We start from the raw sequence: 24,831 nt of genomic DNA, 5'->3' as shown, positions 1-24,831 counted from the left end.
TTTTTTTACATCTGATATGTTAAGGAAGGGGAAGAGTTAAACTAGTTCAATTCTAACTGGTGAAACATCACTAGAAGAGAGGGGGAAGGGAGGGAATAATCTGTGATTATTACAGCTAACAAACAAGGAGAAGCAGCTGCAGTTCTCAGTAGAGGGGGAAGTGTCTGGAAGAGAAACTGGAACCAAAAAAAACCCCCTCTCTCTTTCTTTCTCTCCCCTCCCTACCCTGCTAGTGTAATACAAACCTAAGGAGCCTCCAAGCTCTCAGTGTCTGGTCAGCTTATTTTGTCAAGCTCGGTCATAGCGGTGTGTCGTAATAATCTGGCAGCTGGTCCATCTGGTATTGCCGCTGTTGTTGTTGTTGTTGTTGTTGCTGCTGTTGCTGTTGCTGCTGTTGTTGTTGTTGTTCGTGGTGTTGCTTCATTATCTCCTTGACCTCCTCTTCGAGCTCCGGTGGGATAATGAACTGATCGTCGGGATCTGGCTGAGCCGGAGCTGCAAAGTACCCCCCAGTTTTCCTGAGCGGCGCGTCGGCCGCCACTTCGATGAGGTTGTGGCTCCTCTCCTGAGGGGCTACGGAGCCGTTGCCTCGCCGGCGCCCGATGGTCCCAGTGGCCAAAGGGTCGGCCTTGCGGAGGAGGCAGGTCTCGTCTTCGTTGGCGCTGATGACGATGCCCTCGTCGCTGGCCTCCGCGGGGGCCTGCAGCAGCAGGAGCTTCTCCTTGGCGCGGCCGCAGTGGATGTCCACCTCCACTTCCACCCGGCTGCCATTGGAGAAGACGCCTTCGATGGGCTCCTCGTCGTCGCTGTCGAGCCCGTTGTCCGAAAAGGCGCTCGAGAAGGTGGCGCTTGACAGCTGCCTCTGGAAAGAGTTGGACAGGCAGACCGGGTGGAGCATGCAGCGCTGCTCGCTGGGGTAGGCCGGGCTGTTCTCGTTCATGGTTACCTGAGGGGGCTCGTCAGAGGCCGTGGACCCCACCTCGCTGCTCATTTCGGAGGTTGAGATCTCGCTGCTGATCTCGGAGGCCATGCCGCTGCTCGAGGAGGGCATCCCCAGGGCATCCGAAGGCTTGTCTTTGATGACCACGTTGACCGACTGGGGGAAGATGCCCGGGCTGGGAGGGGGGACGCCGTTGAGCTCGCAGCAGCAGAAGCTGTCCTCGGTGACGTTGAGCTGGACCACCACAGCGCTGAGGCTGTCGTTGCAGCCGTAGCTCTGGGCCAACGTGCAGAGCTTCTTGGCGGCTCCTAGGGCGTCGGGGACGTTCCTGATGGCTTCCACGGCTTCTTCGATGGAAAGGCTGTCCCAGAGGCCTTTGCTGCCCAGAATGAAGAATTCGTCCTGAGGAGTCAACGTGATGGACTGCACGTGAGGGCGAGGAACCACACTCGGGTGGAGGAAGGTGTATCCCAAGATCCTCGTCGAGTCCGTCACGCCATTCACTTTGCCATCCTGGAAAGGAGGAGGATACATCTAATTATGGCGAACGGTTGGATTGTTAACCATACAGGCTGGGTTGGGGTAGGGGAGCCAAGGGGCATGAGAAAATACATTACTACATCAGCAAGCAATGGAACTGGGTTCAGGATCCTGGAGGTTGTATCCAGCTAGGTTCTACTTGAGAGTAGACCTACTGAAATTAATGGATCCAACTGCCCACTAACTTCAGTGTATTTACTCTGAGCAGGACTAGCATTGGCCATAGCCCTGGAGCTGCCGGGTCTTCCTCTTTTGCTCATCATTTAGGCCCAGTGTGCCGATACTATCATCTGAGACAACAGATTAAAAGTTGCTGTCATATTCTGACAGTACAGAACCAAGGAAGGGATCAGGGGGTGTTTGCTTCCACCTGACATGGCCCCCTTTCCTGTCGCAGGAGCCTTCATGATGGAGCGCCTGCCACAGGGGGATTTCTGGACTTGAATCCGGCACCCACCCCACCCTGGAAAAAGGCCTACTGTCAACAGCTTTGGGGCTACTTTTGTAATAGCAACTGGCCTGTCTGAAAACTTTAGGCTCACTTAAATTCCTTTGATATATTTTGAATAAATGGTTAATCATGGAACTGTCAGCGCAAAGCGATAATATAATTTTAATCACACATTCTATTTATGGTGTCATCTTTAAAGAGTCATTTTTTGTAAACACCTCTGAGCACAAATCTGCGGGAAACGCAGCATATAATAAACCAACTACTTGGCCTCACAATGGAACAAACATGGCAGCACTTGCCTATATAGAGACATAGAAAAAAATGCTTCATCTTTCAGCCAAGATCTGACAGGAGGCCTACAGGACAAATTTGTTTCATCTACATGGCTTCTAAATAGCGTGGTGGAAAGGACTCCGCTCACAAACGATAATCTGCTCCAGATCCCTTCAGTGCTTGACATAAAATGCGCACACACTGTAGTGTACATGAAAAGCTGAGGGACTGGTTTGGCTATATCTCTTCCTCAACTAATCCAAGCCAAAATTATTCATCTTCATTTGGCAAGGCGGGAAATGACATATTTCTATCAAGCCTGCAAGATGCCACGAGAAGAAGGTGTTGGTGTGTGGAATCCTGTTTGTTTTCAGTCGGATGCCCTGGAGTGGAAATGCTTTCTGCATGCCCCAGTTCCTTAACTACATTTCCTCTTTAGATATGACATTTCCCAAAGGGAGGTGGATTAACATCCGGGGGGGGGGGGGAGACGCCGTTAAAAATACAAGTCTTGGAGAAATCAATGCCATGTATGTATTTAAATCCCAAGCTACTGGCTGGCTTATGATCCAAGCAAGTCGAGATAAGAGGAGTTTATTAGCCCAAGGGTGCTGGCTTGTTTGCTGGTGTGAGCAGACAAAAAAATGAGGAGGAGAAAGCACAAGGGGGTGCGGGGGGGGGAGAGGTGAAAACGGAGGAAGTCTCTTAAAATTAAGTAAGACCTTGTATACACGATGAACTTTAAACACTATAAATAGTTATCACCAAGAATGTGATATACAAACAGTGGGAAGATGCGAAGTCTTGTAAGCAAAATACTACGTCACACATTGCTGGAAGCAGAATTGCATAGAAATAGCGTATTTTTGCTTGAGAGTAACTGGGAGTGGCCGCTGAGACCATATTACACCAGTCCTTAAAGACCTACATTGGCTCCCAGTACGTTTCCAAGCACAATTCAAAGTGTTGGTGCTGACCTTTAAAGCCCTAAACGGCTTCAAAGGCCTAGTATACCTGAAGGAGCGTCTCCACCCCCACTGTTCAGCTCAGACACTGAGGTCCAGCTCCGAGGGCCTTCTGGCGGTTCCATCACTGCGAAAAGTGAGGTTACAGGGAACCAGGCAGAGGGCCTTCTTGGTAGTGGCACCCGCCCTGTGGAACGCCCTCCCAGCTGATGTCAAGGAAATAAAACAACTGCCTGACTTTTAGAAGACATCTGAGGGCAGCCCTGTTTAGGGAAATTTTTAATGTCTGATTCTATTTTTTAATATTCTGTTGGGAGCCGCCCAGAGTTGCTGGGGAAACCCAGCTAGATGGGTGGGGTTCTTTCCCTAGATGGATGGGTGCCTTTCCCAAGCAGGGTGAGGGTGAGCTTGGTGGTAATAAATAAATAAATAAATAAATAAATAAATAAATAAATAAATAAATAAATAAATAAATAATTATTATTATTATTATTATTACCAAGCTCACCCTCACCCTGCTTGGGAAAGGCTTTGCATGCTAAATAAGGGCAGCACTTCCTCTTTAAGGAAGACAGGACACCACGAACATCTTCCTATTTTAAGCTGCTGCTTCAGTGACATTACCTCCCTTTCAGCTATAGCTGGAAATTTGTGCAAACAGAAAGGAATCCTGTCCGGAGCATCCCAGCACAGGTTTGGAAAGGGGAGCAACCTATATGCTCATCATGAGACTCTTAATATCAGGGCTGTGGCTTTGAGATCCACGGTGGGCAAAAAGATCCACGTGTTGCAGGGCGTTGGGCCTTTGTGGTCCCTTTCCAGCTCTATGTATTCTGTGATTCTATAGGTCCTCCCCCCCACTCAATTCCTTACTTCTGTGACGATGGCCTTATGCTGCTTGATCCTCCTCAACTCTTCTTCGCAGTTCATCATGTAAGACCTGGATAAAGGCAGAGGTTTGCCGTTCCTGCAGAGAACGGATTGGCACTTCCCCACATTCGCAGAGGTTAACGTGAAGCATCCGCCTGGGTCTATCGGGTCATGCTTGATATGGCAAAGGACAGCAGAGCCTCCAAGCTTCTGCCCAGCCGTTCCAAGTTTCCTAAGGGTTCCAAGGAAAAGAACATTGACAACAGGTGGGGTCAGGTTCAACGCAAGCGTCGGGTTCTCACGCGTCGGCAGAGAAATCGATAGGGACCCCCCCCTCCCCGTCCAGAGCAATGCCAACCGTGCCACACAGCCCACGAAGGGTCCTATGCCGCCACCTTAATAGAACCGCTGCCAGAATTTCATGTAAAATTTAGGGCGCCCGCTTTTAACGAACCACAGAAGCAAATTTGCAAGTCAAGGGGGGAAAGAATTTTGGTAAGTCTAGAATGTGTTTGGGGTGGTGGTGGTGGTGGGAAGCCCTGCACTCCTATTAGGTTAGGGGTGGGCAACCCTAGGCCATTATGGACAAGCAAGATCACCTGACATCAGGTGTGAGCAGGTAAAAAAAGGAGGCTGGGCTAAAAGGGGCTTCTGACATGCCCTGCAATCAGTTGACCATTGGGATTTCAAATCACAGAACAGGGCTCTTTGCATGGGGCTCTGAAAGTGCGTATGATCAGCTGGTTGTCGCGGCAGGTGAGCAGCCACACACGCCTGTCAGATTTGGCCCAGATCCAGTTCCCCACAGCTGTATTGTGGGGAGGGGGAGCTCAGAAAGAGAGTATTATTTCCCAGTTATTCTAGTTCTTTTTATACTCCTTTTCAAAGCAACTGGAGGCAATAAACTTCCTTTAGAGAGAGAGAGTAGGAAAAAAAGAAGTCTTTGCTGCATGGAACCAAAGAAGAGTGACACATGGATTTGTGAGTTGGCCCAGACAATGATTTAAGTTTCATATTAATGGCAACTCTTAAAATTTGGTCTTTTCAAGTCGTCTCAGGATTGCCAAGCCTACATTAAATCTATACAAAAGCATTTCTTTCCTTTCTTTTTCTTCCCAAAAGCCACTTTGGCCTTCAATTTAAACAATTTATCTTTGATGAATCATTCTGGGCTAATACTTGGATGGGCTGCAATGCAGTTAGGCAATTGTAAATAAAATAATTCGTGTTTGATCCTTTCTGAAGTTTTATATTGGGTGGGGGGGGGAGATACAGGGAGAAGCAAATGGCATTTATCTTCATAACGTCTTTAAAGTCCTTAGGATTAGGCTGTGGGAAATTTAATGGAGAAAGCAGGCTGTGACAAACAGCATTGGGGCAAAACTGCTGCTGACCCATTTCTGTCTCTGCTCAGCAGTGCAGAAGCAGCAGCGAGGTAATTCCACTTGGTGGGGGGAAATGGTTACCTGCTTCTGCTCTGTAGTATCTGTGGTATCTGGCACTGGCAGATTAAAATGAGAGGCTCGCTTCCAAAGCAGTACTAAGTAACTGTCCCATCAGAGCAAGGAATTCGACTTGTGCAATGGGGACGACCTCCTCTCTCCCTGCCCCCGTCCCCTAAATCTCTTCTAGGGGACCTCTGAAGGGGAGGGCACAGGGTGTGGAGAGGGTGTAGTCCCATGGCTCAAGTGGAAATATTTCCACTGACGGGGCGGCTACGTTAAACACAAGCCGGTGTGTTATATTTTTATCCTCCTCCCATTTACGTCACTGCTCTGCAACTAAAGTGAAGGTGGTCTCAAAACCCGGGTAAACTGAAGAAAAGAAAAAAGCCTGGTAACAGCAGCCAAATCTCTTTGAAAAGACACCATCACTGCTGGTCTTTCCCGGAATATGTAACCACTAGGGGGCTGCTGCTGCTGCTGCGTGTTTTCCCAGATTGCATCTGCACTCTGCGTAAGGCTACGGTGGATACATTTTTTCAGTGGCACTGCATGAGGGAACTGCCAAGTCTTGAATCAGCCCTCCGGAGGTGACCAGAAAAAGTAAACAAAACTTATTCAAAGGGTTTTGGGAAGACTGGGCTTGTCCGGTGTCACGAGGCAGACAACCTGCTGACCAATCTGCAATCTTTGGGCCACAAAACTAACCTCTGCATTACAATGAAAGTGTTGATCATGTACTCCTCTTCACTCTTTGTCTTTTGCAGTTCCTCTGCCAAGATGTCGCTCATGGTACACTGCAAGAGGTAAGGCACTTCCACGTTGCGGTCCCCATCAAAGACGCCGTAGAGGGCCTCCCGGTTGTCGCAGAAGTTGTTGGCGGAAAGAGCCGCCACGCACAGCCTGTGCAAGAAAGCAAAAAGAAAACAGGGCTTAACAAAAAACAAAAAAAATTCACTTCCCACGGCAAATTTTCCACGGCCAGGTCATCAAACTCTTCAACTCCCCACCCCTTTTATGGATTATGAAAACAAATTCATTCAATACACAGGTCTACTGAGACTCTCGTAGGGTGTGTTGAACTTTTCAACTTTCAAATTCCAAAAATGAGGGGTGCTAAAATTTGCCGTATGACTTGGGAATCCAAAATATGTTTTGGCAAAATGAATATGCTTGGTAAGTAAAACTAAAAATGATTGCCAAGTACTTGCCGTTATATTATATGTTAACATTATTATTATTATTATTATTATTATTATTATTATTATTATTATTATAGCATTACCTGACATTTTCAGAAGGTAAAATTAAATTTCTTTGGTTTCCCAAATGCTGTTTATGTGCTTCTTCATCAAATGTAGACTTAGCAAATTAAATGTTCTCCAATCACAAAAAGTAATATCAGATTTTAATTCCTCACACCCAAAAACGTATTTTACGACCCCTCACTAAAGAAATTTGCAAAAAATAAAAATGAAAATAGTTCATCCCCTAAAATGAGACGCCCTACTCTCACAGTCCAAAGTGAAAAGAGGCGGTGAATCTGAAACCAAGGTGGAGAATTCAGGACTTTGTTAATAATATCATATTCAACCTACATATTACTCTCAGGGAGAACATGCACTCACAGTGTGTTTAGTGTTGGACTATGACCAGGGGAGAGCAGGGTTCAAATCCCAACTCAGCCTTGAAGCTAGTTTATACTAATTGCCTGCCAACCAGTTTCTTTTTGTAATTATTCAAGTATTGTTTTGGTGTTCTTGTTTTTTAATCCCAGCTTTTACCGGGCAGAATTTATATAGCACGTGGACACGTATTAAGTTCTTACGTGGAGAGCACATTTCTTATGAGGCTTGCACTTCGACCATTTCTGTTTCAACACCCGCTGTTTCTAACCCAAGACTGATTCTATGCCATCGCTTTTCCCTTTTCAAACCCAAGTTATTCACAATGCTCGTCAAACACTTCTTTGGAGAATGAGCAACACTGAGGATGCACAGGTGATAATGAGAGACACAGTTACAGAAATGAGGCCAAAAGAAGAGTCAAAAGATCAGAGAATGGTAGGAAACGAGCTTGTTTGCACCACTGGGCTCTGCAGCCTGTCTGCCCTTACTGTACTATTTGGTGTTGAGTGAATTCTGCACAGCAGGCAGCAGCAGGCTTTGCCTACGTTTTACTACAGAGAGGAAGGCACACCTGCAAGGCGAAATGAATGCAGTAATCTTTTTATGATGGCCTCAACGCTTCATGCCCTTGCCACCGTATCAGCCGAGGGACTGCAGGGGCTCTGCAAACTATCCATGCCGACTTTACTGATGGGTGTGGAGCAGTTTTATTTTGTTTTTAGGTGTACGTGGAGGTCAGATCAGCAGCAGCTGTGATGCCACACCAGCCCAGATCGACAGAACATTAAGTGAGTCACAAACAAATGAGGAGTCCCTGTTTGGGGAGGGCAGCTGGGTGTTTTGAACACAGATAAGTGAGCGGCAAGACATGCTCCCTGACCCCTCGCACGGGCTGCACCCCTGAGGCAGACGAGACCAGATTTCCAGCTAATCCTCTGCGCTAAGTGGGACTGACTCTGCTGCAGATGCCTTTACGGATGGGGCGATTAAAGTGCGTGAGAGACTCGCTGCAAGCAGGTTGCATCTTTTCTACATATCCACCACACTCTGTTGCTGTAGGTTGGATAAGCAAAGAAAAACCCAAATCTCTGCTGCTAACTTGGAAGAAGATATAAGCAGAAATACTCTCCGGAGTCAGGCGTGCATCATAAAATGTCTTGAACAGAGCAAAGGCTTTAATTTAAAGTATATATTACAGGTCCAGAGGTAGAGTACATGCAGGTAAAGTAAAAAGGTAAATGACCCCTGGAAGGTGAAGTGCAATCAAAGGCGACTATAAGGTTACGGAACTCATCTTGCTTTCAGGCCAAGGGAGCCGGCGTTTGGCCACAGACAGCTTTCCGGGTCATGTGGCCAGCATGACTAAACTGCTTCTGGCACAATAGAACACTGTGATGGAAACCAGAGTGCATGGAAACACCGTTTACCTTCCCACCACAGAGGTACCTATTTATCTACTTGCACTGACGTGCTTTTGAACTGCTAAGTTGGCAGGAGCTGGGACAGAGCAACGGGAGCTCACCCCGTCGTGGGGATTCAAACCGCCGACCTTCTGATTGGTAAGCGCAAGAGGCTCAGTGGTTTAGACCACAGCACAACCTGCGTGGCATGCACTGCATTCCAAAGGCCCTATATTCAATTCGTAGCAGCTCTTGCCGGATACTCTGGAGAGCTGCTGCCAATCAGTGCAGACAACATTGAACTAGGTCCTTCAAGGGCCTAGCTGAATACAAGAAGCTTCCTAGGTCCCAGAGAGGAGGGGATGCTTAGGATCTTGAACTGAGGGTGTGGGATGAATCAGTGGAAAACATTGGACTGAATAGGGATAGTTGAGAAGGGCCCCTTAGACACAAGACAAGGGTTTGGGAAAAGATGGAAGAGAGGACCTTCTGCGGACAGGACATAAAGGTAAAGGGACCCCTGACCATTAGGTCCAGTTGCGGATGACTCTGGGGTTGCGGCACTCATCTCACTTTATTGGCCAAGGGAGCCGGCATACAGCTTCCGGGTCATGTGGCCAGAACGACTAAGCCGCTTCTGGCAAACCAGAGCAGCGCACAGAAACGCCATTTACCTTCCCGCCGGAGCGGTACCTATTTATCTGCTTGCACTTTGATGTGCTTTCGAACTGCTAGGTGGGCAGGAGCTGGGACCGAGCAACGGGAGCTCACCCCGCCGCGGGGATTCGAACCGCCGGCCTTCTGATCAGCAAGCCCTAGGCTCTGTGGTTTAGACCACAGCGCCACCCGCGTCCCTAAAGGTAAAGGGACCCCAAAATATGCACAACACTTTTCTACTTAATTATATAGACTCTTCCATCATATACTGGATCGCTTACATAGAAGGCCCTATGGAGAGGAAATACACTTCTCTTTTTCATATAAACTCTCTCTATATGTATTTATCCTTACTTGTTCTTAACTCCCGAGGCTTCCGTGTAACCATGGCTCCACACGGCTGGGGCTCCCGAGGCATCTCCGGCAGAAGGCTGGTCAATCTTGAAACAACGGATGTTACTGCAATGAGAAGCAAACCCCGCAAATAATTAATGCTTCAAATGCCAAGTGCAGAACAGTCTAAATGCATGTTCCTTCTCTCTTATTGCATTCTGTTCGCTATGCTTAAAGTTGCTTTTTTTAAGGAGGTAGCAGTTTTGAGTCCCTGGCTACAGAAAGGGGAAAAAGGCAGGCATATAGTCATTACTGTGCCCTTTACTCGGTTATTTCTTTTGCAAAAGCAGCGTTGTCAAAACATGAGAGAATTTTAAAAAATGGAGGGAATAATTATTTGCCTGGATACTGCACTGCAAAAATAAAATTAAAATAAAATACAGAGATAAACATGATTTCCACCCTAACTTTGAGATACTTGCACATTACGTTTACAGTGTAGTGTTTTGCCAAGTTTTGGTTATGCCTCTCCTAAGATGTATTATCTTTGGTGTTCAGCCAACAGCAGCTCACAGACTCTCTTTTGTTCAGATAAGAGATCCACTTGCCCAACAATCTTATCTCCCTGCAGGAAAAAAACCACCCACGGCTGCTGCAAACCTTATGTTGTTCTTGTACGGCAGCAATCGCCTAACAGTCACCACTGAAGGCTCCTAGCCAGAGTCCCGGTAGCCTGCATCACCTGAGATTTTTTCTAGGAGGAAAAGCTATCCTCTCGCTGAAACTGTGCTACTTTCACATCCACCCATTCTCCTGAACACCAAGTAGTCTTTTATTATGCATGGACAACTGTAGATTCTCTAGCATATTGTAACCCTATGAATCTTCCACTCCCTTCTTCCTCCTTTCAGATAAACTATATAACTCCAGTTAACCTTTGGTCTGAATTTCTGGGCATATGAAGCAGCAGGGAGGTTGACGTGGCTTCAGACTTAATTCATTCACGTACAGAGAGTGTGTGTGTGTGTGTGTGTGTGGACACGCACGCGAGACCCAAGAAGAAAAGGGGGGACAGATCTGGGCAACTACCCAATTGCTACATGCTCTAGCACTGTGACAGTTCAGAGGACAACACGAGTGCCTTCAAAAGCTCCACAGGTGCAGAAATATAGGATATATGTGGAGAAATCAAGAGATGTAGCTACGTCAATATTCCATTCTGACACCAACCTCCAGAAGTGGCTATGAGAAAGAAGGTTCTTTCTATCATATGTGGTGGTCTTGTAGTAAGGTCAAAGCTTACTGGGAAATGATATAATGAAATGAAAAGATGTTTAAAATAAACTTTGTAAAAAAGACCAGAAGCTTTTCCTTTGGGAATTATAGGGACAGAACTACCGAAAACGTATAGAAACTTATTCATGTATGCTACTACAGCGGCAAGAATGTTACTTGCCCAAAAATGGAAAGAAGAAGTCCAGCAAAGGAAGAATGGATACCAAAAACTTATAGAATATGCAGAAATGGTGAAACTTACCGGAAGAATAAGACATCAAGCTAACAAACTTTTTATAAAGAATGGAATGGTTTTTTGAATATTTACAGATAAATTATAAACTGATAAAAACATTGGCAGGCTTATGTAACAACCTGCAGTTTTTATAAGAGTCTATATTTAAAGAAGATGAATAAATGAGCAAATAAGTTAATTTGGATATGCGGAAGATATTAAAACAAATTTAAGAATCTCAGAAAGAGGGGGGTGGTAGTCAAGTTTTGAAATGTCAAAATGAATGAAAAATTAGTGAAATGTGTAAACTTGAAAAGTATAAATTATATATAACACCTAAGACAACCCCTGCTTGATCACACCAAAGTCCTATCTAATCCACCATCCATTTCCCCATCATGGACAACTTGAAGTCCATGAGATGCCCAAACGCAATATATGAGTGCAATAGTCCTTTCTCACTGTTGCTGCTGGGAAGCTTTTTTTCTGATCCTGGAGGTAGCATATAGCTCTCACAACAAGTAGGCACCAACATATCTTACATACCCATTAATTTCTCTATAATCTCTTAAAGCCAGCTAATACTGGTGGCCGTCCCCGTATCCTGCAGAAGAGGTCCACTGCACTGTCTGATCGAGTCTGTCCTGACGCTCTTCAGCAGCTGTGGGGAACCAGCTGAGCTACAACTCCCATCAGCCCCAGAAAGTATGGCCAATGGTGAGGGATTATGGGAGTTGTAGTCAAGGGTTCCTCACACCTGTGTTCCTTCAGGTTCTAGTATTGGGTGAGAGGGGAAGAAGAAGAAAAGTCTCTCTCCACTTTTCCCATAATATGTCGCTTGCAAGCCACCAGGCAACTATCATTTACTTTTAACTAGCAGAAGGTCTACGCATTTTGGTGGGGGAAGGAGGCGAGAGGTTGGAGAGGAAGTTACGGGTCTTTTCAGTTGTATATTGTGTGAACTCTGTGGAACGCCCAGAGGACCTTGTTGCTCGGGAGGGCAAAAATATGTTCTAAACTAGTGAGAAAAGCAAAACTGAAATTAAAGTCTTGAGCCTGCGAGAGAACGCCACTGAGAGGGAGCGTAATCTGCACCTGTCAGGAATGAAGCGACATCTTGGGGCCTTCTCAACTGTGCAGCCTATTAAACCATTATATATATATATATATATATATATATATATATCTATATATATATATATATATATATATATATATTATTAAACTTTCTGTTTTACAATTTAAAATACTCATTTAAACAACCTTAAAATATCAATGACTTCCCTTTTTCTCTTTCCATGGTTCATTTTGCATAACATAAATCCCTGCATATTTTACAGAAACTAAACCATTCAGTATTGCATTAATGCATCCATCAAAACTTACTTACACTGTTGAATTTATGTTACAGGTGGGTAGTCGTGTTGGTCTGCCATAGTCGAAACAAAATAGAAAATTCTTTCCAGTAGCACCTTAGAGACCAACTGAGTTTGTTCTTGGTATGAGCTTGCACACGAAAGCTCATACCAAGAACAAACTCAGTTGGTCTCTAAGGTGCTACTGGAAAGAATTTTCTATTTTGTTGAATTTATCTTAATGCTGCCCACGTTTTCAAGTGTACACAATTCCCTCCCGTATATTCAATAAACCTTTTTCAATCTTCTCTGAACGTATGTTCTTCTTGTTCTCTTATTCTATATGTTAGGTTCGCAAACTGCGCATATTCTATTAGTTTAAGTTGCCATTCTTCTTTAGTTGGGACCTCACTTGTTTTCCATTTTTGGGCTAACAAAACACAGGCTGTAGTAGTGGCATGCATAAATAACCTTTTTTTAAACACCTGGGAATTTCAGTCTGAATTATGCCCAACAAAAAGGACTGGGTTTTTTTTTGGGGGGGGGGGGTTGAGTGCTTTTAAACATTTTTTTCAATTCATTATAAATGATTCCCCAATACTCTTTTACAGGTCCATCACATGTGAAAGAATCCCATTGCATCTCCAGCACTTATCTGATTCAGTCTTATACATCACAGCAAGCCTACTCAGAGTTAAATACCACCTATACATCATTTTCAAGTAGTTCTCCTTCAAAGGATAGCATGCTGTAAAACTTCAGATTGCAAAGTTTCCCCCCAGAGATTAAAATCTATATTATGTCCTATACCTACTGCCCAGTGTGTCATAGACAGCCTGTTAAACTTCTGACCCACATAACTTTATGGGGAGCCAAAGAGTGTCAAGGTGTGACTCTTCGCTGCATAGCCCTGGCCCTGGGTTCTAATTTCTTTATCATTGAAAAAGCATGATGGAACATTATGCAAAGGTAGCAAGTTATCTGTCCTGGAAGACAAATGGGACAGAAGTAAAGGGAAGAGTACAAGAGTCAAGGAGCCTGAGGCAAGGACTGGGAACAAAGGCACAATTGGCTGGCAGCACTGAAGGCTGCAGCAGGCCGAGACAGGCTTTGCAGCGGATGTGGACTTCCAGGAACGATTTTGAGAAAAATAGCTTAGCAAATTGAACGGGAAAGGCTGTGTTCTATGCAGCTAGCATTATGGCAACTGTAATTCACACAGGACGTGTTTATACAAGTTTGCAAGGAGGCTCAGAGGAGGCAAGGCAGGTGTGTGCAAAGAGTGGGGAAAGTGATCTCTGAAAAGATTCTCTCCCCCGCCCCCCCGGCCGCCTTTAAAGGAAGATATGAACTTGCTGACAATTTCACCCTTTGGAACCTGCAGGTTACAAAGGGCGTTTAAGGCCTGCTCACAGCTTCAGTGTTCCTAGGAGGCAGAGGAGGAAGAAGAAAGCCTCAGTATTACTTGACTGTGCCATGGGAAACTCTATTGTGCAATTTGAGAATCAATTTAAAAAAAAACAGCAGCAGCTATCTTCACCGGCATAAATGACAGCAATACATTTCAGTGAAGGAGAACTTTGTAACGATCGGGCTCGAGGTCAGGAGTTGCTGAATTCAGATTGGATGGCAGTTAAGAGGGCCAAAAAGTGAAGGAACCCGGCTCTTTTCGTTGTTGAAAGCCGTACAAGTTTTCAGGGTTTCAGAGTTTGTGCTCAAGAAGGCTACACAGTCATACCTTGGTTGTCGAACACCTTGTGACTCGGAACGTTTTGGCTCCCAAACGCCACAAACCCGGAAGTGAGTTTTCCGGTTTGCGAACGTTCTTTGGAACCCGAATGTCCGGCGCTGCTTCCACGGTTTCCGATTGAGTGCAGGAAGCTCCTGAAGCCAATCGGAAGCCGTGCCTTGGTTTTCGAACGTATTGGGTAGTCGAACCGACTTCGGAACGGATTCCGTTTGAGAACCAAGGTACGACTGTATTATTTTCTAAGGGCTTCTTTTGCAAGCACCTTGAGTTCTCACTGTGAACTCCTGTACATAGAAGAAACTGCCATTTTTTGGCTTGTGGGGTAAGTACCCTCCTGATTAGTCTTAAGTTCAGCGTAACAGCCCCCCCAAAAAACCCCCAACCCTTACCTCCTGCAACATGGCTACATATTTCTGACAATCAACTATATTCCCTCCCCAATTCTCCAACTGAAAACTTCCATTCTACCAAAGTTCTTGGACAACTCAGTCCTCCCTTGTCAACAGAAAGTCATGTCCTTCCCCCAAATTGCTTGGTTTCCCTGTTCATTCCGGCATCTACGGTGGAACCAAAACAGTGTAGCGGTTAAGAGCTGTGGATTAGGGTTTGGGAGACCAGGGTTCAACCCCCACTCACTGAGTGGCCTTGGGCCAGTCTCTCGGCCCAACCTACCTTGCAGGGTTGGGTTGTTTTGAGGATAAAGGGACTGGAGGAGGAGAGGACCATGTACTCTGAGCTCCTTGAAAGACAGGCAGGATATGAAATAAATATATACTGACAGGCATGGACGGATCAGGAGTGGGATGGTGGGATGTTTTTAGTCTGGCATGGAGCACACATTTTCTCTCCCTCCCCAGCAGAACAGCTCTCTGGATCGAACAGGAAGATGGTAGCAGTAACAGATACAGCTGTTAGGTATGGAGAACAGGCGTTGAAACCTACCCCCAGGACATGCACTGGAGGGTAATGGAAGGGGAAAGAATGGCACTGTTGGGTTTGGGTTGGAAGAAACAAGTTGGGATTTTGTGAGGGAGTTGCAGCAATTTGCATGACTAAAATGTGCCTGTCATTTAGCTAGTGTAGCAATAAAAGAAGGAATATTTCTCTCCCCATTCCCCACCCCAGTTTTCAAATGATGTGCACCTGATGTTTATATACTGGGTGTGTTTTCTTTCCTGAGTGCTTTGTGTACCCTTCTGCCTACCATGTAATAAAGTTTGACTGTTCCTTACTTCAATAGCTCCAGGGTTTTGTGATCCAGGGCAAGTCTGGGGTTTCCAGTCAAGTCTAGTTCCTGCAGCTTTGGAGGCAAGTTTTCAGGTAATGTGACTTCAGTCAGTTCATTACAGCTCAGGTCCACACACTAAAGAATTGAAGAGAGAGAGAGAGAGAGAGAGAGAAGAGAAAACAATGAGTTCTCAGCCTGAATCCTCTGGCCTCGTCCATTTCTGGCTAAGTGGATGAAGTGGCAAGCCATTGTCTGGACTGTACCATGTTAGAAACCACATGTGGGAGGTCACATGATGGAAGACTCCTAGGAGGGCAGGTGTGTGACATTCTCACACAGAGGCCATGTCTGGATGACCGTGTCACTGCTTCATAAACTGAGGCGTGAACAAGCCGCACTGTTCTCTCTGCGCAAGTGTTAAAACATGCCTGCAAACCACGGTTTACCACAGCTTCCCACTATGTCCAAAGCAGAAGGCTTAAATTAATGAGCAAGTTTGGATATGAAGCCATGATTTAAAGGTAGTTTCGAACCCCGGCTTGTTTGGAATCCATTAACCACGGTTTCCCAGTTCTGACAACTGTGGTTTAATGTTGCTTCCTGGCTTATTTACCTGATAACGTGAATGGAGAAGTGAAGCAGCAGCATGTGGGTGCAAGAGGCTTATTAAACTATAGGCTGCAATTAGAAGAATCCCTTCTCCCTGACATCTAATTTTCTGTGTGTAAGAACATTGCCGTTTTTCACAGAGGAGCTTTATGTGTGAACTCACACTGGCAGTCTGAAGTAGCACAGCCCAAAAACAGGTTGTTTGAAAGAACTGGGCCAAAGCCTCTCCTCTGTCTACTCTAGGGAGTTGCACAGCTGCTGTATCACAAAAGCACCAGGCACCTTTTTATAGACTCCACGACGTAAATTCTTTTGCAATCTTTCACAGCATCACAAAACATTGATTAAAAATGTGTGATTTCTGTTCCCCCGACCTTCCAAACTTCACTCATGTTGCAAAACAAGCAGCGATCTGCCTGCTGTCTGTGCTATCGGGGTAATTCTTCTTCTTATTTTGATGGAGCACATCCATATTAAGCAAGTTTTAATTAAAAGTAATAAGAGTACATAGGTGGGGCGAAGGAGTCCTCTTAATTTAGAGAGAGCTGCTGGTGCCCACCTGTAGCCTGTAATAAAGGGAAGGCTATGCACAGAGCCTAGGGCTTGCCGATCAGAAGGTCGGCGGTTGAAATCCCCGCGACAGGGTGAGCTTCCGTTGCTCAGTCCTTGCTCCTGCCCACCTAGCAGTTCAAAAGCATGTCAAAGTGCAAGTAGATAAATAGGGACCGTTCTGGCGGGAAGGTAAACGGCGTTTCCATGCGCTGTTCTGGTTCGCCAGAAGCGGCTTTGTCGTGCTGGCCACATGACCTGGAAGCTGTATGCCAGCTCCCTTGGCCAGTAAAGCGAGATGAGTGCGGCAACCCCAGAGTCGCCTGCGACTGGACCTAACAGTCAAGGGTCCCTTTACCTTATGCATTTAAAAGTGTGTTCAAAAGCTAGTCTGAGTTAAACAAAAAAAAAATTTAAGCCACAAAGTAAAAAGCAATTAATGGCAAAGATCTGGAACACTGACAAAGATTTTTAACTATTTATTAGATAGCATATTTATTTATATTAAATTTGTATACCACCAGATTTGTATACCAAATTTGTATTAAATTTGTATACCACCTGTCCTCCAAAAATCACAGAGTGGTTCACAACGTAAATGAGAATACTACCGGGGGGGGGGGGGGAGGAGAAAGTAAAACAGGGAAATAAGTTATTGATGATAAAATCCTAAAGCTTCTCAAACGACTACTTTATTCTCTTGCGCTGCAGAGATGTGGAATGAATGAATATAGCCCATGCACATAATTAAAGGCAATGTGACACAAATCCAAAACACATGACATAGCATTCAGAACATGAATGGGAGAGACACAGCTTAAAAGCCACGTCCGACCTATCAAATTTTACTTTGTGGTCTTCCAACGTGAACCTTGGGAATGACTTTGTGGGTGTGGCCAGGTGTTAGAAGCTGGTAACTCTATGCAGCTAGTTGAAAAAAGATGGCTTGACCAGTTTGGGGAGGCTGTTAGCTCGTTCTTCACCCCAGATGCAAATTATCCCCCATTTACACCTCTTCCCCATCTGGCCACAATACTGACATGTCGAATATCTCTATATTTTCCCAAGCAATCTCTGCTTGTGTTCAGACAACATGGAAAAGTAACGGTACTCTCTGAAACACTGCAGCAATCACATGACATGTTCACACCTTGACAATTTGGGCATGGTGCTGTATTTCCATTACAGGCTACCTTCAAAATACCTAACAGGAGCTCTACGCAGGCCACATACTTTTAAAAAGCAAAACCTGTACCTTGATTTCACCAAGCTGCATGACCTCTGGGAAGACTTCGATACAATTGGAGTGTGCAATCACAGTATGCATGCGCCGACAGTTCATAATGGTTGTGGGGATAGATTTCAGTTTGTTTCCGCTAACGTCAATTTCTTCCAGCTCTTCAAGTTTGGCCATTTTACTACACACACATGAGAAAGGGGAGGAAAAGAAAATGATAAGAAAATACACATTTTGATTATTAGGAAGTACTCAGAAACTTTATGTTAAAAGCTGTTATTCTGAGATAAAAGGCAATTTCCTCCGAATGAATTGTTGCATGGCAACCTTTCAATGTGTGGCTCGCACAGAGAGCTCAGCAGTCTGAATTAGCATTCGACTATGGATAAATGCATCCATTCCAGAAGGTGGCAGCAGGTCTATGGGTAGCTGGTGTGGGTCTTGCAGACAGTGGGGTCCATCTTTTTGTGCATTCATGGTCTCCTTTTTTTTTACAGGGCGAGGCTCTGCATTCAACACAGTTGGGTCAGCTCAACTTATCAAATGGCACTAATCAATGGACCTCAAAGGGTTTTGGTGAGGGCCAACAAGAAAAAGAAGTGCTGTTAAAATGCTACAGACATGGGTGGTTTCATGCTGCAGGCAAACTTAATCATAGAATTGGGAATGGCCTTGGGGATCATCTAGTCGAAATCCCTTGCTCAATGCAGGATGCAACACAGCATCTCTGGAAAGATGTCCAGCTTCTGCTTAAATGCCTCAAGATAAAAGGAGAGCTCATCGCCTCCCAAGGCAGCCTGCCCCACTGTTAAATAGGGTGTAGCATTGGGAAGCGAACCAAAATCTGCCTCTCTGCAACTAACTGCCACTCACTGGTTCTAGCCTTGCCCTAAAAGGTAAAGGGACCCTTGACTGTTAGGTCCAGTCGCAGACAACTCTGGGGTTGCGTCGCTCATCTTGCTTTATTGGCCAAGGGAGCTGGCGTACAGCTTCCGGGTCACGTGGCCAGCATGACTAAGCCGCTTCTGGCAAACCAGAGCAGCGCATGGAAACGCCGTTGACCTTCCCGCCGGAGCGGTACCTATTTATCTACTTGCACTTCTTGCTTTCAAACTGCTAGTTTGGCAGGAGCTGGGGCTGAGCAACAGGAGCTCACCCCCTCACAGGGATTTGAACCGCCGACCTTCTGATCGGCAAGCCCTAGGCTCTGTGGTAGAGAGAGGAGGGATGTCACATGCTGCTGATACTCTTTCGCCCGGTCCTGGCTCCTTGGGCAGGACTGCAAACTCATCTTCCAGCTTCCTCCTTCCCTGGGGTTTTTGCCATGTGCCACAAGGCTAGCACCCCCAACATCCTCTCCTCCTGTGATCCGCTACTGCCCGGAGTAAACAATGAGCATACCAGTCGCCTTGCCTGCCTTTGTGTACACAATACAAAATAGGGCACACTCCTCCCCTCCATAAACCTCTGATCTATTGGGTTTGACTACCCAGGTTTGCCAAACATGTGAAATAAATAAAAAATACTGGTTTATCCCATCCGCCTCTGCCATTTTACAAATATGCACGTAAAATATGTCACACTCAGTAGGGAACAAAAATGCATTTTGCTCCCCAACGAAGACAAAGCTTAACTGCATTTGCTTACGCTGATACCAAAATAGCCTTTCCACTCATATGTCTCAATTTGTTTTGGTACCTCTCAGGCTCATGGCACCCCACTGTTTTGCACATCAAAGACGTTTGGACGGTAAGACCCTGAGCTGCATTTGTGGGTTTTTCTTTCTTTTACGCTAGTTTTTCAAAGCGGCAGGTATGTGTGCACAGCACTTGTCACCGCAACCACCTCCCTCAAGCGTTTTGAAGGTGGCCCCCTGCGACGGCAGCCTCTGATCCTACCTTGCAGGAAAGCTCTGCAGGCGGTTGTAGGCCATATGCAAGATCTTCAGGTGCGGGTGGCCTGTTAACAAGGGCACGCATTTATCCGTGAGGTGATTGTTGGTCAAATAGAGTTCCTGCAAAATGCTGTGGGTCTCTTCCGAAAGAGTGGCTGCAGGCAGCATTTCCAGTTTGTTGGCAGAAGCGTTCAGGTACCTTAAGCTGAAAAACAAAGTACATTGACATCACACTCTGGTCCATTCCGTAATTAATTAATTAATTAATTAATTAAATACAACAACAACAACAACAACAACAACAACAACAACAACAACAACAACAACAACAGGCACCCCACCCATCTGACTGGGTTGCCCTAGCCACTCTTGGCAGCTTCCAGCAAATATAAAAACATAGTCAAACATTGAACCTTAAAAACCTTCCCTATACAGGGCTGCCTTCAGGTGTTTCCTAAATGTTATATAACTCATCTCCTTAACATCTGATGGGAGGGCATTCCACTGGAGGTGGGGGAGCCACTACCGAAAAGGCCCTCTGTCTGGTTCCCTGTAGCTTTGCTTCTCGCAGTGTGGGAACCGCCAGAAGGCCCTCGGTGCTGGATCTCAGTGTCCGGGCTGAATGCTGGGGGTGGAGACGCTCCTTCAGGTATACAGGGCCGGGGCCGTTTAGGGCATAAAAGGTCAGCACCAACACTTTGAACTGTGATTGGAAACGTACTGGAAGCCAATGTAGGTATTTCAGAACCAGTGTTATGTGGTCTCGGCGGCTGCTCCCGGTCACCAGTCTAGCTTCCGTATTCTGGATTAGTTGTAGTTTCCAGGTCACCTTCAAAGGTAGCCCCACGTAGAGCGCATTGCAGTAGTCCAAGCGGGAGATAACCAGCGCATGTACCACTCTGGCAAGACAGTGGGCAGGCAGGTACAGTCTCAGCAGATGGAGCTGGTAGACAGCCACCCTGGACATGGAATTAACCTGTGCCTCCATGGACAGCTGTGAGTCCAAAATGACTCCCAGGCTGCGCACCTACTCCTTCAGGGGCACAGTTGCCCCATTCAGGACCAGGGAGTCCCCCACACCCAACTGCTGTCCCCCCAAAATAGTACTTCTGTCTTGTCAGGATTCAACTTTAATCCATTAGCCACCATCCATCCTCAACCACCTCCAAACGCTCACACAAAAAGTGTCACGTGGGGAGAAGAGAATAAGCACTTGAGCCACCACAGAAATGACAAAGGATGCTCAAATCGGCCAGAAGCTACAGATGAACCCAAAGCACCTAGTTGTTATAGCCACCGGGAAGAATTTTCTGTATCAAAAGCATGCACTGTGGCATGGGAAACAGTGAAACTACCCCACAAGTAGGAAGTAGCATGTGAGGTCTGAACACGCATTGTGCTACACTGGCTCTCATGGTTAGGAAGCCATGAAGACTGTGTTTTCAAGGAAGCATGCTGGGAAGAGGAGAAATGGTGGAGACTGCCTCCCCAGCCTGACCCTTCCAGAGAAGAAGAAGACAGTTCAGAATTACAACAGGGGTTTGAGGGAGATCACAGCTCAGAGGAAGATGAGGGGGAAAGTTGGGAAATAATGGGAGAGGAGGAGGAAGAAGCAGCACCACCACCAGGGGGGCAACAGCTGACGGACATGCATGAGGAAGTGGGAGAGACTGAGGGGCTGGAGACTCACTCGGGACAATGGCATAGCCTCTCTCTGTGTGAATATTGAATAAAAAGCAGGTGGTAAGGACTTTTCCTTGTCTTATCCTTTCCTGGCAACCTGCCGTGGGGGTTGGTTCCTCTGCCGCCTGACAGATGGGTGAGGTATTATTATTATTATTATTAATAATAATAATATAGAACATCCCCATTTTCATCGGAGAAATAAATGCTGGAGGATATGTGCTTCTAGTCCACAGAATGAAAGCTTGAAAACAAGTGGGCACAGGGTTCATTGCAATGGCATAACAACAACAACAACAACAACAACAACAACAACAACAACAACAACAACAACAACATACTGTCCTATACCTATAGGTCTCAGAGCAGTTCACAAGAAACCCAGGAGAGGGAGAAAGATGGGGCTTTAAAGCATTCAGGAAGTATAGAAAGTGTCTCTCCCACATCATCCCAAACTTCCTATTATTCCGAAACTGACGATTATGTCGGGGGGTTTTTGTGTGTGTGTGTGTGTGTTTTTAAAGCACTGTGATATCACAAACAGAACTATTCTCACAAATGCCATCCATTTATTTCAAGTACATAGTTGGGGTTATCTTGGTACAACATACAGATCATTTTTGCTGGGAGCAAGAGCAGCTCCTGCTTGTAGCGAACAGATTCCCTGAGGTATTTCGCGGGCGGTGTGCCAGTTCTGTTTGAATTCCAAGAAAACTGGCTGTAGTGTGTGTGTGTGTGTGTGTGTGTGCGCGCACACACACACACACACACACACGCACACACACACACACGTGGGCACACTTTAGTTTTAAAATTGTTAGCTGCCATGGCTGCAAGGTTACAAAGACAAACAATTAAATCAAAATTTAAAAGAAAACAGAAACAAAATGCAAATTCATTTGTTCTTGCAACAAGCAAGTTTGTCATTCTCTAGGGTCAGGAAGAATTTTGGGCTATGTGCAAGAAGAGCTTCGGGTTACACAATCCGGGATGACAAAAGAAACTGGCACAGTGTGAATGTTAAGACCCAACGTGGGTCATGTGAATCAGCTCAGAGGGGTAACTATACTTGTAAGTGTAGTTTTCGTATTCTTTTGAGGGGTAAGGGTAGTCTCTTTCAATGCAATGTCACCTCCGAGACTGCGAGTGGAAACGAAATACTGGCATGGGGGGGGGGGTTATTGCTGTTTTCCTCAAGCCATTTCGAAGCCGAAATTTTGCTATTATTACCCTGGGCTTGTGGGAAGGAGGGAAATGGAGATATTTTATTTTATTTTATTTTATTTTATTTTATTTTATTTTATTTTATTTTATTTATTTTTGCACCAGGGTAGTGAGGAGAAGAAGAGGAAGAGGAAGAAGAAGAGGAAGAAGAAGAAAAAGAAGAAGAAGAAGAAGAAGAAGAAGAAGAAGAAGAAGAAGAGGCGGTGGAGGAGTAGTTTGGATTTGATATCCCGCTTTATCACTACCTGAAGGAGTTTCAAAGTGGCTAACATTCTCCTTTTCCCTTCCTCCCCCACAACAAACACTCTGTGAGGTGAGTGAGGCTGAGAGACTCCAAAGACGTGTGACTGGCCCAAGGTCACCCAGCAGCTGCATGTGGAGACGCGAACCCGGTTCCCCAGATTACGAGTCTACCGCTCTTAACCACTACACCACACTGGCTCACTGGAGTAGAGATGGGAGGCAAGCAAGGCTCAGCGTTGCTTTTACAAATTTGCATTATTTTATGTATCTATATTTCTACCTATGTCCTACAACACTGGCCATTGGCCAAACATGCAGGCAAGCTGCAAGATCCATTTCCTGTCAGTCAATCAATCAATCAATCCTGGGTGAAGCCGTGGCCAAGCCAAACGCTGTTGCCGAATGTTGTCGCTATCCCACAACAACACCTGACCTGGCAGTAAGCCTCATTACACAACAGATAAAACATGTATGAATGATTTTATTTTATTTCAAAATTTTCTTCTTTCTTTATGCTTCCACCGCCCCCTTATTTTTATTCAATGCCCTACCACCCCCTGGATCATTCCAGGACCCCCAAGGGGCAGTATCACCCACTTTGAGAAACACTGATCTAGTCCAACTCCCTGCAATGCAGCTGTCCCTTGCGGGGATCAAACCTGCAACCCTTGGGGTTATCAGCACCATGCTTCTAACCAACTGAGCTGTCCTGGATATTAGCATTTTGGTCAGAACTTAAATTAGTTGTGATCTGCAAGCAGAGAAAAGAGGGCTTGATGAAACAGTAACCGTTTTCTCATCAGAGAAAGGACAACCACACAAAATCCTGAAAGATTCTGCTAATTAATAAATTCGGTATCCGTTCCCCCCCCCCCCCTGCCAGCCTGTTGAAACTTGCCTTCTGCAGCAAAGAAAAGGCCAGAAACACGACAGCGACGTCACGTGGACTTCTGCACAGGGCTTTTGTGTGTGAGAGTGTGTTATAAAAGCCTTTCCATTAAAAATAAAATTGTCCAGGAGCTCAAGAGAACCGAAAGTAGGTTAGGTCTACACATTCCAGAGAAGTCATTCTCACAGAAAAAAAACAACAAGGCTTAATCATCAGGACCATTCATTATTTAGCGAGAACTGTGTGCCTTCCTAGCGGGGCAGCAGAGGTGGGATTGAAATTCATGAGGTTATGAAAATGGGCAGAAGCCACTTGACTTAATCCTTCCATCTAGTTATCAAAACACATCACATGTCCATTCACAAAAAAACTGGGGGGGGGGGAGAGAGGGAGAGGGAGAGGGAGAGAGAGAAACAACCCAACTGTAAAACAAGGAAGAAACAAAATCAGAAATCAGAAGAGAGCTGAGAAGCTGCCCTTACATTTGAAATGACAAGACATAACACTGGGGAATGAAATGCTACATTTCTCCAATACAAAGACAACAATATAAAACAAAACATAAAACAGTATAAAAATAACAAGAACTCACAAATATGCCCGAGAGCGCCGCCTCATGCTTTAAAGCAGGCTTCCTCGACCTCGGCCCTCCAGATGTTTTTGGCCTACAACTCCCACGATCCCTAGCTAGCAGGACCAGTGGTCGGGGATGATGGGAATCTCAAAACATGTGGAGGGCCGAGGTTGAGGAAGCCTGCTTTAAACAGCAGCTTCCAGGAGCCTCACTAGGGACTAGTGTTCTGAAAAGTTATTCCAATGCTAAAAGATGTGCGTCTTTCCCCATGTAGCTATTTGGACTGGAGGCAGTGCATGGGACCAACCACTCGATATCTTGGGTAATTGGGCCAAAATACACTCTTGTATCTAAGGGCAAGAGTCCTTGCATGCAGGTTCTTTCGCAGCCCTTTCCAGTGGTCGTTCGCAAACACACACACACAATCTTAATCTCACGTGAGCAAGAACAGGGCAACCGTGGCTGCTTTCTGCCCTTGTTGTGGGAGGGAAGTGTATTTAGAATAGTGCATGAACCGGGTTCTAGATTACACCAAGAGCCTATGTGTGCACCTCACTTCAGCTTTTACAGTACGAGGGGGAGAA

General features: G+C 45.7%; 1 protein-coding gene across 1 annotated transcript in view; it reads right to left on the bottom strand.

Annotated features, from left to right (window-relative positions):
• PHLPP1 (PH domain and leucine rich repeat protein phosphatase 1) overlaps positions 1-24,831 on the bottom strand; it is a 148,416-nt gene continuing 123,585 nt past the window's right edge. Inside the window, exons 12-18 of the mRNA XM_033154564.1 lie at positions 19,639-19,839; positions 17,759-17,921; positions 15,350-15,480; positions 9,524-9,628; positions 6,193-6,387; positions 4,046-4,274; positions 1-1,453 (exon numbers count right to left, since the gene is read on the bottom strand). Coding sequence (XP_033010455.1) covers positions 299-1,453; positions 4,046-4,274; positions 6,193-6,387; positions 9,524-9,628; positions 15,350-15,480; positions 17,759-17,921; positions 19,639-19,839 — 2,179 coding nt within the window. The 3' untranslated portion in view covers positions 1-298. The remainder of the gene's footprint in view (positions 1,454-4,045; positions 4,275-6,192; positions 6,388-9,523; positions 9,629-15,349; positions 15,481-17,758; positions 17,922-19,638; positions 19,840-24,831) is intronic.

Source organism: Lacerta agilis, chromosome 7 (assembly GCF_009819535.1).
Source record: "Lacerta agilis isolate rLacAgi1 chromosome 7, rLacAgi1.pri, whole genome shotgun sequence".
Taxonomy (NCBI): Eukaryota; Metazoa; Chordata; class Lepidosauria; order Squamata; family Lacertidae; genus Lacerta; species Lacerta agilis.
The sequence above is the reverse complement of the archived record's forward strand: the minus strand, read 5'-3'. Positions and strand labels throughout refer to the sequence as shown.